The sequence below is a fragment of the Nicotiana attenuata genome, unplaced genomic scaffold (genome assembly GCF_001879085.1).
Source record: "Nicotiana attenuata strain UT unplaced genomic scaffold, NIATTr2, whole genome shotgun sequence".
NCBI classification, from domain to species: Eukaryota; Viridiplantae; Streptophyta; class Magnoliopsida; order Solanales; family Solanaceae; genus Nicotiana; species Nicotiana attenuata.
In genome coordinates this window covers 1,955-15,821 of record NW_017670288.1, presented here as the reverse complement: position 1 = coordinate 15,821, position 13,867 = coordinate 1,955, and the positions used below count along the sequence as shown (strand labels likewise).

The following is a 13,867-nucleotide window of genomic DNA, read 5'->3' as shown; positions in this document are numbered from 1 at the left end:
GGTCGGTACTACTATCAAACTTTAGAATTAACTTCCTACTACTACCTATCTCTATGTCGGACTTCGTCTAGTTTTTTTTTTTTTTTTTTTTGTTTGATACGAATGATAATTTTTATATTTAAAAATAATTTATTTTGACATTTCTTATTTTATGCTCAACGAGATGATATATAATCAAATATATTACTATTTCTTTTAAATTTCGTGTTCAATCAAACAAGATCACATAAATTGGATGGAAGTGTGTGTATGTAAGCTTAGGTGTAAAAAGTAATTCCTTTTTTTTTTTTTTTGAATTTTTAGTTAAACAGCATCATATTGTACAGTGGAATTTTCTTGTGGTTTCTATTGAAGTTGATAATTTTCTTTGGTTTTCTAAGTTTTTAAATTTGATGGGTTATGCTTGAGTCAATCTTATTGAAATGTTTAGTTTAGATGATTTTTTCTACAGTGATGTTAGTTGCTTGTAGCTTTTTAATACGCTTAATTAGCATGATATAAGGTTCTGATTGTGAAAAATGATTGTGTACGCAAATGGCTTCTTTCATGCTTAATTAATGATATATTAAAATACTTGAAGTTGGTCCCACTAAAGTTGGTTTCTTTGAATTCAGTTCTTCTCACCCCTATTCACACTACAGATAATTTAATACGGAAAAAAGACATCCATTATATCAATAGCGTAGCAAAAAATCTCCAACTTTTTCTTGGTGGACTTTAGCAGAATACAACAACATACCCAGTATTATCCCGACATAGTGTGTATGCACACCTTACCCCTACTTTGTGAGTATAAAGAGGTTGTTTCCAATAGACCCTCGAAGTTTAGCAGAACAATTGAGCAAAATTTTTTAAGCATAATATAATTTATGCAATTATGTAGGCATAGATTCTGTTGTTGATGGTTGGCTTTTTTTAATGCATTCCTTATTATACTCTTAGTTTGTTTTATATAATGAGCACAGAATATGCATTCTTTATTCTGACATAGTTTATGTAATATAATAAACAGATGATGGACTATTTAATTGTTTATTCTCTTTGAAATGTATGTATTATTCTTCCATGACAGTTCCTTGAACAATCAAATGCCATTTATGCCAAACAGTACATTTATAAAATTGGTATAATGGATAGGTGGTTATTTTTCAAAGTATTGCATGTTTGAAATTGCTCCAGAAGTTTGACTGGATTGTCTGCATATACAATTCGGGCTCGACTAATTCCATGGGATATTTGCTACCTCCCACCAACACAGGTAACGGGTAACTCTGTCTACCAAAGCTTGGACTGCATATACATTGAATGAAGTCCTTTAACTAATCAACAAGAATAGATGTTGGGTTGTGGATAGAAAAGGAAAAAAGGGAGAGATGTTTAAAATATGGTTCTATGGTGTGTACTTATATCATATATAAGGGTAGCTAAGTCAAAGACTTGAATGAGCCGCACATTCTAAAATTGTTCTCCGCCTTCAGGATCTCTGCAAGAAATAATTGATAACTGCAATAATGGTTAATCAATGCCTTCTCTAGGAGAGAATAAGATGTTAGTTGTGCGTTCCATATTCTTTGGTATACTTCCATATTCTTTCTTATATTTTTAAGTATTGTTGGTGTGTTTCTTGGTCAGCTACCAAAGAATCTTGATAGTTAACCATGTGAAATGGAAGCTTTTCACATTTGCAAACAAAAATCCTTAGTATAGTGGTTTCTACTATAACATGTTTTGTCTCAGTTAAATTCCTTACTGAAAAAGCCTTCACTATGACCATACAGTATGATCATTCAACTTTTAACGGCCATCTGGTGCAACGCTACTGACAAAATTTGTTAAGAGGTGATAGTGTTTCTAATCAGCGTGTCTTTCAGGACGTTGAGAAAACAAAGGTGACTTCTAATAGCCATTTATTTGTCTGTCTATTAGTTATCTCATAGCCATTTTCTTTCCTTTTATGTAGGAATTCTTTATGTCAATGTTTTGAGAAATCAGGGTGACTTCTGAAACACTTGTATGTCTATTAATATCCATTTTCTTTCCTTTTTAGTAGGATCACTATTACTTTTTGGTGAGTTGAAACAATAGAAAGAAAGATGCTGCAACACAAAAGAAGCCCTATTTCCCTTGAGCATAGCACCAGCCTCACATCTCTTACACCAAAACGACTTAAGGCCGATATATCTATTTCCTCCAAGGTTTCTTCTCCTTCCTTTTGCTGCAATGCTGTTATTGTTGTTGGCGTGCACATGTTTATGGACAGATATTTTTGATGAACTCATTCTCTTATCTCGATTCTCCACTAGTTCGTGGAATTTGAGAATTTTCATTTCTTGGATACTTTCAACATGGGTTGGCAGTAATATACTGAATGATGAACATAAGATTCTTTGCTGAACAGAGACACTGTTCTGGTGTATTATACATTTCACTGAAATTAAGATTTAATATTTTGATTGACTTTTAATCTTAAGGCTAAGAGTAAATCTGACCAAGAAAATCTAAAAATAGTTCCTTCAAGTTACCTACTTGGAGTCTCCGATATATGTGACGGCTGTTGAACATATTTGTTTGACTGCTCCAAGTCACAAATTTGTTTACAATGAGGAAATTAGTTATATGTCAATCGATTGTGTGATACTTTTGAAAATTGTAAACTGGTGCATCTGTATTTTAGCAATGTGCTGCAACCCTTATCATTGAGTTCTTGATATCGAGATTTTTCTCCTTTTGCCTTTTTACTTGAAATAGGAGAAGAAGGAGAAGTTTGGTGAACGAATAGTAGCTCTCCAGCAGCTGGTGTCGCCATATGGCAAGGTACATTCTGCAGGAATTGAGCAATGAATTAGAACTATTATTTCAAGGGCAAAATTTAATTTATATAGAATATGGTTTTGAGGCACCAAATGGTGGAATATCTTAGTGATTGAGATTTTCCCTCGCACTTGTATGTCCAAGTAGAGCAGCTCAAATTTACCAAACTCACCCAAGTCTTAATAATCTACCAAATTTTCACCATATGGATAAAATTCTGGTTTCTGTTATATTTGCAGACAGATACGGCTTCTGTTCTTTTTGAAGCAATGGGATACATAAAATTCCTCCATGAACAAGTGAAGGTGTGTTCTCGACATCTTTTTTCCTTCGTTCTTTAGGCACTACATTACTGTACGTCTGATCAAAGACAAGCAAGTTACTGGCTCCAACACGAATATCTTCTGAATGGAGTATCTTGTCGGGATAGTTTCTTCTTATTATATAGAGATCCCTGCTGTTAGTGCTAGATTAGTCATTTTCTCTTTCCAAATTAGTAGCATATGTTTTTGTCAACTACTTGGATGAGATTGGTTCTGGGAACTTCTATGCTGCAGCTTTGATTTCAACATTTAGTTCAATTTTTTTTATTTTCCACACTTGTTTGGATGCTTTTGCTCTGGTTATTCAAGTCCTTTTTTACTAATTTTTAAGGAATGGAGTTTGTTCTAGAAGTATTTGCACTGCAAATCTGGATATTTGTGTTTGCTATACCGAAGTTATGATGATCTTTCTACACTTCTTTGGGTGTTTTATTTTTCTCTTAGGTCTGGGCATTTTTGGGGCCTGGACAAGTTTTGTACACAAAGTAAGCTATTGAAATATGCTGAAAAAAATAAGAGGCCGACGATGGTCTTGAAGTTAGATTTTCGGAATGATTACTACAAATGAATGTAATTTTATGTTACTCTTACTGTGAAGATTAATGGAGAAGCAAAATCTTTGTTTAAAAAGCTTTTTGAGGGTTCGAAGGAAGGATATATCATCTTTGTTTTTCTTGTGTGCTCGAGCTGGTGTTTCGAGTAGGTAGATTCAAGAGCAGTTTCCAGTTGTTGGAGGTTGATCTGGTTATGCTCTCAATGCCTCTAATAATTTCAAGGAATTTTATATGGTTTTAGAAGATCTGTGTGATTTTGGAGTACCATTGTTTGCACGAATGTACACGTGTCCCTCTAATAAACTTCGGTTGCTACTCATCGCAGCTTCCCCTATTTCTATGTCTTGGTTTGTAATTAGGTTTTTCATCTGTATTATTAAACTTTTAGGATTTTCGCCATATACTTTTGTTCATAGTACGCACAGTACTAAATTTTATGTCTGAAAATGTCCTAAGTATTTAAGTGATTGGAAGGTCATGTTTCCGTATTCTGTAATTTCCTCTTTCTACATTTTCTCTGCATCTTTTTCTGATTTTAGAGCTGAACTTTGAGCATTCAGAATGTTCACTTGTGAATATTACATTCTAGTTGATGCAAGTATGTAGAGCCTTTGTTTTGTCCTATATTTGGAAGCAAAGGTTCCCCACAGATTTGAAACTTTCTGTGTGGTCTCTAAATCATCTGTTACTATACAAAAGGTGGAAGGTTCTACCGTGTCAAAGTGAATAGTTTTTACTGCTAGCTCATCCAGATCTTGGCTATGATGGTTTCAATTGAATTACTATAACTATGTTCAATCTAACTCATTTATGTTTCTGCCAAAAATGGAATACCTCATTTTGTTTTCCTGGTTCTTTCAGGTGTTGAGCGCACCATACCTCGGAAGCATGCCAATGTCTAAGACACAGGTTAGAGCCTGATAGCACCATTTCTGAAATTGCTTATTCTTGTATCTTCATCCGAGCATGAAAAAAGGCGACATCTAAGCAGTAAAAAACCTTCATTACAACATTAGGAAACTCTATGAGACCTTAATTGCAATGTTATTTGATGTCAATTATGTCATATCAACTGAACTTGGAATTTAACGTTTATCACAAAAAGGATTCTACTCCTTGTTGAAATGTTATTCATGTTTTCTTGTGAAGGAATCACAACCTTGCAGCTTGAGAAGCAAAGGCTTATGTCTTGTGCCAGCTTCATATACTGTTGGAGTAGTCAGCAGCAATGGTGCTGATATTTGGGCTCCCATTAAGACCTCACAAAAGTTCTAGAGAATGATATCGGATCAACTATCGATAGCATCCCATTTTAAGGTCTTGAATTAATAATAACACAAAGCATTTCCAAGAAAAGCAGCCGGAAAGATGCATCTTCGTCATGGAGCTGCAGGTATGGATGACTTTCCTGGCAGGGTGCACTTGATTTTATGTGGTTCAAATGTCTAAGGATAACCTACGGCTCGTACTTCTGATAGATACTAGTAGCGAGATCTAATTTGAGGGCTAATATAAGGATAGGATGAGCTATGTGTCCAGGTGTTAACAGAAATGTATATTGATAAAAGCAAAGTTATGTAGTGATCTTAGCTGGATATGTATCAAGGTTGGACTTGTATTATATGAGAAGCATTGAGAAAGTCTAGAACAACTTATTAATTCAGGGACAATATTCTTAGCCACTCTCTTTGTTGTTGTTGTTGTTGTTGTTGTAATGATGTTCGTTTTGTTTAAATTATTTTTGCATTCTTCTCCATAGGATGACATTGTCTCATCGATTTAATCTCGCTCTGTTCCTATATCAGTATATCTTCAAATGGCCATATTCATAACAAACCACAAATGCACATGAACTTCTTTCCTGGATTTGTCAATAGAAGATCCGTCCGTATTGCACTTTAACCATGATCCTTTGTGGAAAGGTTATACCTAGGGTTCTCCCTTCAAGCCAACAAACCAAAGGTCTCCTTTCTCCAGAGAAATTCTTTAGTTGTTGATATACAGATTCTCCTAGCAAAGCTTTGATATTACCTTTTTTACCCAATTATGATCTTATATTGCCAAGAGGTCACGAGTTCAAATCGTGCAGCCTCTTGCCAAAAATGCAAGGCGAGGCTATGTACATATTACCCAATGTGTGAGGGGAAGCGTTAGTGCAACAGTAAAAGTTGCCGTCGTGTGGCTAAGAGCCTGTTTGGATTGTTTTGAAAAAAGTGGATTTTTAGCAAAAATAGCTTTAAAGCCAAAAAACAATAATTTGGGGTTGCGCAGCTTGTTGCTTTTGGCTTGTTTTAAGTAGTTTTTAACTTATTTTAAGCACTTTTTAACTTTGCCAAACAATAAAGAAAAAGCTAAAAAGAGCTTAAAAGCTTATTTGACCAGCTTCAAAAGCCAATCCAAACACCCTCTAAGAGATCACGGGTTCAGTTAGAGCCTCTTGCAGAAATGTACTGTGTACATAAGAGCTAACAAGGTCCGACTCTTTTCTGAACCCCATATATAGCGGAAGCTTAGTGCACCAGATTGCCTTTTTTTTTTTGATGATCCTACTAGCAAATAGAGTAGCTTGATGCTTGTTTTTTATTTCCTCACTTCTAGATGTATCAACAGAGCAAAGATGTAGAGAACTCATGTTGAGAGGGACCCCATTTGACCAAATACTCTTATACATTGGGTTTTCTTCCCTTTCTCTTTCATTTTTTCTGATGAATTACCAAATTTGCCGCTTTCTCATCTGTTGGTTCTTGAAAAAAGAAACTAAGGGAAATAACAGGGGAAGGTCACAGGAAAATAAAAGAAATATTCTGGAATAGATGTAAAATGAACTCTAAAGAACTGAAGCTGATTTTTTAAAAATTATTTTAGTGTATTTGGACTATAATTTATAAGAGAAATACTAATCATAAAAATCAACACAAAATCTGCTAAAAATAACAAACTCATAGAGACTAGTTCACTCCTAAAGACTAGTTCAAAATTATTTCAAATTCAAACTAAATTACTGTAGTAAATAACTCTTAAGCTGAAACAGTAAAATAATTTTACTATTTTCAGCTTCTAAAGCATATTTCTATTTTGAATTTATGTCTTGTAAACCTTTAACTAGAAACGATTTTGTACGTAAATCTGCCAACTGATCTTTGGACTTGTAGTAAATTGAGTTCACTTTTCTATTTTGCTGCATCTCATGATTGTCAATGAAATAAGGTGGCTCTTTTTGTCGACTTCATTTGCATCTTCTCTTGAGGCTTGTCAACTTTTTCAGATTTTGTTTTTCTGAAATATTGACAAATTCTTCCTTGCCTCATTTTCACATATGTCCTCAGTTGGAGGATTATCTGTACTTTGTAGATTCTTTTGGCTCAATTCTTCGCCTTCTGTTGGATCAAATGAGAAGTTTTTACCTCTCATTTTAACCTTTAAAATCTCAAGTCCAGTTACATCATAAATGAAACAATGTTTATCTTCAAATGATACTTTAAATCCTTTTTTCATTAGTTGTCCAATACTCAATAAAATTTGATCAATATCAGGAACATAAAGAACATTTAAAATTTTCTTAGTACCTGAATTTGTTGCAATTGCAACAGTTCCTTTTCCTTTAGCAAGAATATAATCACCTTTCCCAATTCTGACTTTCTTATTTCCCATAAACGTGAATTCTTTGAAAAGATTTCTGTCATATGTCATGTGGTTTGTACAACAATTATCGATTATCCAAAAATCAGATTTCTTGGTTGAAAGAAGAGTTGCCACAAACAAGTGATCTTCTTCTTCATTGGCGACTTGGGCATCTGCTTCATGCTTTTGAGATTTGCCTTTGCAAATTACAAATTCATGACCAAGTTGGTTGCAGATTTTGCACTTTGCATCCGGCCTCTTCCAACATTTGAATGGTGGATGACCTTTTTTGCCACAATGCTGAGAAGGTGGGTAATTTTTCTTTGTATTATTACCCTTGCTTTGAGTTTTGTGGTTGGCTGTCAAGGCTCCTTCAACCATACCATCTTGCCTCATAAGCCTCCTTTGCTCTTGTGCTTGCAATGTATTTAACAATTTTGCCAAGATAATCTTGGATAGGTCCTTTGTGTTTTCCAAGGTAGTTATGGATATTTCATATTTTTCAGGCACCGTAACAAGAATTTTTTCAACAACTCTTGAATCTTTAAATTTAGTACCAGGCAACCTTACCTTGTTAACAATGCCAAGCAACCGATCTGAGTATTCTTTGACGGTCTCAGATTCTTTCATTTTCTGCAACTCGAATTCCCTTATTAAATTCAACACCTTCATGCCTCGTATTCTTTCATCTCCTGTATATTCTTCCTTTAGATAATCCCAAATTTCTTTTGCTCATTTGAGAGCCATAACTCTCGTGAAAATTGTTGCAGACACACCAGCAAACAAAGTTGCTTTCGCCTTTGATTTCTTGATTTTCTTTTGCTTGTGACTCTTGATCTGGGCCAGGATTGTTAGGCAGTGGAAGAACATCATAATCCTCTTCCACGGCCCCCCAAAGATCTAAAGCCTCCAAGTAAGTCTTTATTCTCACTGCCCATAGTTGGTAATTTTCACCATCAAAGACCGGAGGAGTCAATTGAGAAAAACTCGTTTCACTCTCCATCTCACTCAAGAAAAGATTTTACTTAGGTCCCTTATGAAGATGACTCTTGATACCAATTGTTGGTTCTTGAAAAAAGAAACTAACGGAAATAACAGGGGAAGGTCACAGGAAAATAAAAGGAATATTCTGGAATAGATGTAAAAGGAACTCTAAAGAACTGAAGCTGAAAATTCTTTATTATTTTACTGCATTTGGACTATAATTTATAAGAGAAATACTAATTTAAAAGATCTAAAAATCAGCACAAAATCTGTTGAAAATAACAAACTCCTAGAGACTAGTTCAAAATTATTTCAAATTCAAACTAAATTACTGCAGTAAATAACTCTTAAACCGAAACAGTAAAATAATTTTATTATTTTCAGTTTCTAAAACATATTTCTAACATCATCTCTGCACCACCTCCGGGGGCTTCATATTCATCAGACACTAAGATTGCTAACAGGTCGTGTTAAGTTCAAGCGTCCCACCAGAAATATCTTGTACAAATTCCATCCATGAACACCTTATACATGAAAACAAAGTCTTGGGAAAAGAAAGGACCAATTTTATTTATTGGTTTGAGCTTCTCATTTCCAACGCATTACTCTTTTAAACATTATGGGATTATTTGGAGAATTTGGTCTTGTTTGAGGTCACTCTAAATTGTCTCTATTTTCCACGGGGTGCAATTTTTATTTCTTTGCTGGCAAATTTAGCCCATTGAATTAATAGGGACATAATTTAAATAATGACTTTAGAAAAGGGCAGTTTTGAAAATGCCCCATCATTAGGTCAAAATAGCACGGTATAGCCAGTTTTCGGATTGGTCATTCAAAAATAGCCAGCGTTTACCAAGTCAATGAAAAATAGCCACTATTTTGCTGCAACAGAGACCGGTCCAGCATAATATACTGGAGTTCGGTGCACCTGTGTATGAACTCCAGCATATTATGCTGGACCGTTATACTTTGTTGGCTCCAGTATAATATACTGGAGACTGGAGCACCGGTGCTCCAAACTCCAGTATATTATGCTGGACCGGTATACTTGTTGGAACTCCAATATATTATGCTGGAGTTCTAGTGTACTTATGCTGGAACTCCATCATATTATGTTGGAGTTCCAGCATTCTTATCCTGGAACTCCAGTATAATATGCTGGAGTTCAAGTATACTTATGCTGGAACTCCAGCATAATATACTGGTGTGTTTTCCGGGTTTTGAACAGTGCTTTCGCTCAGATTTATCTTTACATGAAAAGTGGCTAAATTTCGACCAATTTTGAAACTGGGCTATTTTTGAACGACCAGTTATAATTCTGGCTATTTTTAAATTTCTCCCATCATTATCACCTCCTTAAGACGAAGGTTCTGTTGAACTTTAAGCCATTGGGCTTTAAAGTAGAAGAAGTGTGAATTGGAAATGGAGGGAAATAAAATGGAGGAAAATTGAAAATTTGAAGAAGTGAACTTTTGTCTTGCACTTTGTCCCTCATTGGTGAGGGATAACCACATTTGTGTGCTTATATATAGAATCACTTCTTAAAGCTCTTAAAAGGAGTTGAAGAGAATGAACCCTCGCGCCGTCGTCGTCGCTCGGCTCGGCTTCGGCTTCGGCTTCGGCTTCGGATTTGGATTTGTCAAATGATCGATAAGATTATTTTTGGACAAAATTTATTTAATTATTTAATAATTAATTAAATGCCAAATCACTGCTGAAAATACGCCAGAATCCTGCTGAAGGTTCAGAGGGCCTCTTTGGCCGCGGTTCTGCCGTGACCGCGGTAGAACCGCGGCAGGCAGGTTCAGAAAGCCCCTCTGACCGTGGTTCTGCCGCGACCGCGGTAGAACCGCGGCAGGCAGCGTATTCTTCTGAAAAGGCACCTTTTCCAGACACCTCTTCTGATAATTGCCTATAAATTCTGAGGCAAGACTCCATTTTCTATATACGAAAAACACTCCAGAGCTTCTTTCTTTCTGAATATACTGCATCCTAATTCGCAGTCTCTCTCTCTCAAATTTGTAAGTGTGATTTTGCTCAGTTCTTTAAGTTCGTTGGTATCCTGCAGTTTGTATTGCCACTGTTGCAGGAAGGTTTATTCCGTTTTATCCTGGGAGGATTTAATCCATTACCTTGGCAACGTGTGAGGGGGTTAAAATTCCTTAAGGACACACAAGCAAATTGTGGACTCAGAATATTTCTTAAACTCTACTATTTTTCCAGATTTCTTTAATTCTTCTAACAGTTTTGTTTTTCCTGATTTTGTGTTTTAACACAGTAACGCTCACAAGCTTAAGGAATTTTATACGTTTTTGTGTTGAAACATATATTAAACTGTTATTCATATTTTGTATACTGTTGGAGACTAAAGCCTTGTTGCTTTCTACTCCAATAATTCTTTTTGTCCGGTTTAAAGTACATAAAAACTATCTGGAATAATAAACGTACGGGTTTGAAGTATATAAAAACTTCACCATTGTTACGTGTTGTATGTTTGGTTTGATATTCAGTTTGAAGATATCAAAACTTCACTGATTTAACAAAGTTCTGTATCGTTTTCAACTTTACAGAAATATGACGAATGAAAACCAAACTAATGGAAGTGTTGCGGGAACGGGTGCTACTGTTATGAGTGCTGCTGCCTCGTCAAGCCGTTCTACTCCTGCTCATGCTATGGCACCGGCAGAAAAACCCGGAAAGTTTTTCGGTATTGACTTCAAACGCTGGCAAATGAAGATGCTCTTCTATCTTACTACGTTGAGCTTGCAACGTTTCATCAAGGAGGATCCTCCGGTCATGGCTGAAAATACTCCGGATGATGAACGACTTGTTGTAACTGAAGCATGAAAACATTCTGATTTCCTGTGCAAAAATTACATTTTGAGTTGTTTGGAAGATGGCTTGTACAATGTCTATAGTGTCATGGAAACTTCAAAAGCGTGATGGAATGCGCTTGAGAAGAAGTACAAGACTAAGGATGCCGGACTTAAAAAGTTCGTGGCTGCTAGATTTTTGGATTTCAAGATGATTGACACTAGGTCGGTCATAACTCAAGTCCAAGAATTACAAGTCATTGTGCATGACCTCCTTGCTGAAGGTATGGTCATAAATGAGGCCTTTCAAGTCGCCGCTTTCATTGAGAAATTACCTCCGTTGTGGAAAGATTTTAAGAACTATCTAAAACACAAGCGAAAGGAGATGACACTTGAAGACTTGATTGTGCGTTTGAGGATAGAAGAAGACAACAAAAATGCTGAAAAGAAGTCACGTGGGAACTCGACAATAATGGGGGCTAACATTGTTGAGGAGGCGCCACAAACCAAGAAGAGAAAGAAGGCTTTTGGACCAAAGAACTACCCAAGCAAGAAGAAGTTCAAGGGTAATTGCCACAACTGTGGAAAATCTGGGCATAAGGCCGTGGATTGTCGTGCACCAAAGAATGATAAGAAGTGATAGGGGTGGCGAATATGAATCTCCTTTTGAAGAAATATGTTTGGAAAATGGCATTATTCACCAAACAACTGCCCCTTACTCTCCACAATCTAACGGAATTGCGGAGAGAAAGAATCGAACATTGAAGGAGATGATGAATGCGTTGCTGATAAGTTCTGACTTACCACAAAACTTGTGGGGGGAAGCTATACTTACAGCTAACCGAATAATCAACCGTGTACCTCATAGTAAAACACAGTCCATTCCTTATGAAAAGTGGACCCCCTATTTTACTAAGGCTGGAAAGAATGCCCACCAAGTTCAGATAAGGGAATGCTTTCCCCAACCATAAGGAAGCCCAGCATGAAATACTTCAAAGTGTGGGGGTGTCTAGCTAAGGTACAAGTTCCTAAGCCTAAAAGGGTTAAGAAAGGTCCAAAAACGGTTGATTGTGTATTCATTGGATATGTAACCAATAGCAAGGCATATCGTTTTCTGGTTCATAAGTCAGAAAATCCGGAGATTTACGTTAATACGATAATAGAATCAGATAATGCTGAATTCTTTGAAACTATTTATCCGTATAAAAAGGAAAGTGAAGTGACATACCAAAAGTTAAAACGACCTCGGGAGGAAATAACAGATGGTATGTCTAATGAAGAAAATTCGAGAAGAAGTAAACGTCAAAGGACATCTACTTCATTCGGTCCAGATTTTCTGACTTTTCTGTTAGAAAATGAGCCTCGTACCTTCAAGGAAGCAATGTCTTCCTCAGAGGCACAATATTGAAAAGAAGCTGTCAATAGTGAAATAGAATCCATATTGAGCAACCATACTTGGGAATTGGTTGATCTTCCTCCAGGCAACAAAACGTTGGGTTCTAAATGGATTTTCAAGAAGAAAATGAAAGACGATGGTACTATTGACAAATACAAGGCAAGACTTGTTGTCAAAGGATTTAGACAGCGAGAAGGTCTTGACTATTTTGACACATACTCGCCGGTAACAAGAATTACATCCATTCGGATGCTAATAGCGTTAGCCGCCTTGTATGATCTTCAAATCCATCAAATGGATGTAAAAACAGCCTTCTTAAATGGTGATTTAGAGGAAGAAATCTACATGGACCAACCTGAAGGGTTTGTGGTTCCAGAAAAAGAAAAGAAGGTGTGTCGACTTGTTAAGTCTCTTTATGGACTAAAACAAGCACCCAAGCAATGGCATGCGAAATTTGACCAAACAATGTTGTCAAACGGCTTTAAGATTAATGAATGTGATAAATGTGTTTACATTAAGAACGTTCCAAATCATGTAGTCATTGTTTGCTTATATGTTGATGATATGCTAATAATGAGCAAAGACATTGCCGACATTCAAGCTACTAAACGCATGCTTGCTAGTAAGTTTGATATGAAAGACTTAGGAGTTGTCGATGTAATTCTAGGAATTAAAATCCAGAGGACTCCTCAAGGTCTAGCTTTGTCTCAATCACATTACGTGAAAATGGTACTTGAAAAATTCAAACACTTGGAATTTAGAAGTGCAAGAACTCCAATTGACTTAAATCATCATCTCATAAAGAATAAAGGTGAAAGTACGTCTCAATTGGAGTATGCTCGTGTATTGGGAAGCTTAATGTACATCATGAACTGTACACGACCTGATATAGCTTGTGCGATAAGTAAACTTAGTCGATTCACAAGTAATCCCAACAAACATCACTGGGTAGCAATGAAACGAGTTCTGGGATATTTGGAATATACCCAAGACTACGCTTTGCACTACAATAAATATCCTGCGGTTATCGAAGGATATAGTGATGCAAATTGGATAACCGGCTCAACAGAAACAAAGTCCACAAGTGGATATGTTTTTACTGTTGGTGGAGGAGCAGGATCTTGGAAGTCTTCCAAACAAACGTGCATTGCTCGCTCTACAATGGAATCAGAGTTTATAGCTTTAGATAAAGCCGGTGAAGAAGCTGAATGGCTTCGGAATTTTTTAGAAGACATTCCGTTCTGGCCAAAACCTTTGGCTCCTATTTGCATACATTGCGATAGTGAGGCTACAATAGGGCGGGCAGGGAGCGTTATGTATAACGGAAAGTCTCGTCATATACGACGAAGACATAACACCGTTAGA

The 13,867-nt window shown here is 36.2% G+C and overlaps 2 protein-coding genes across 4 annotated transcripts in view; one reads left to right on the top strand and one right to left on the bottom strand.

Moving 5' to 3' along the window:
* The window catches only part of LOC109237278 (transcription factor bHLH113-like), a 5,866-nt gene extending 443 nt beyond the window's left edge, over positions 1–5,423 (top strand). The window contains exons 2-8 of one of the 3 annotated variants that reach the window (XM_019403569.1): positions 1,138–1,258; positions 1,779–1,889; positions 2,048–2,195; positions 2,749–2,814; positions 3,051–3,116; positions 4,550–4,597; positions 4,838–5,423. In XM_019403569.1, coding sequence (XP_019259114.1) covers positions 2,094–2,195; positions 2,749–2,814; positions 3,051–3,116; positions 4,550–4,597; positions 4,838–4,963 — 408 coding nt within the window. In that variant the 5' untranslated portion in view covers positions 1,138–1,258; positions 1,779–1,889; positions 2,048–2,093 and the 3' untranslated portion in view covers positions 4,964–5,423. The remainder of the gene's footprint in view (positions 1–1,137; positions 1,259–1,778; positions 1,890–2,047; positions 2,196–2,748; positions 2,815–3,050; positions 3,117–4,549; positions 4,598–4,837) is intronic. The other 2 variants (XM_019403568.1, XM_019403567.1) reach the window with 2 other exon arrangements.
* Positions 5,424–6,949: 1,526 nt separating this feature from the next.
* LOC109237273 lies at positions 6,950–7,981 on the bottom strand. Its single transcript, XM_019403563.1, has one exon. The coding sequence runs from the start codon at positions 7,979–7,981 to the stop codon at positions 6,950–6,952; it is 1,032 nt and encodes a 343-aa protein (XP_019259108.1).
* Between the last annotated feature and the right edge of the window lie 5,886 nt (positions 7,982–13,867).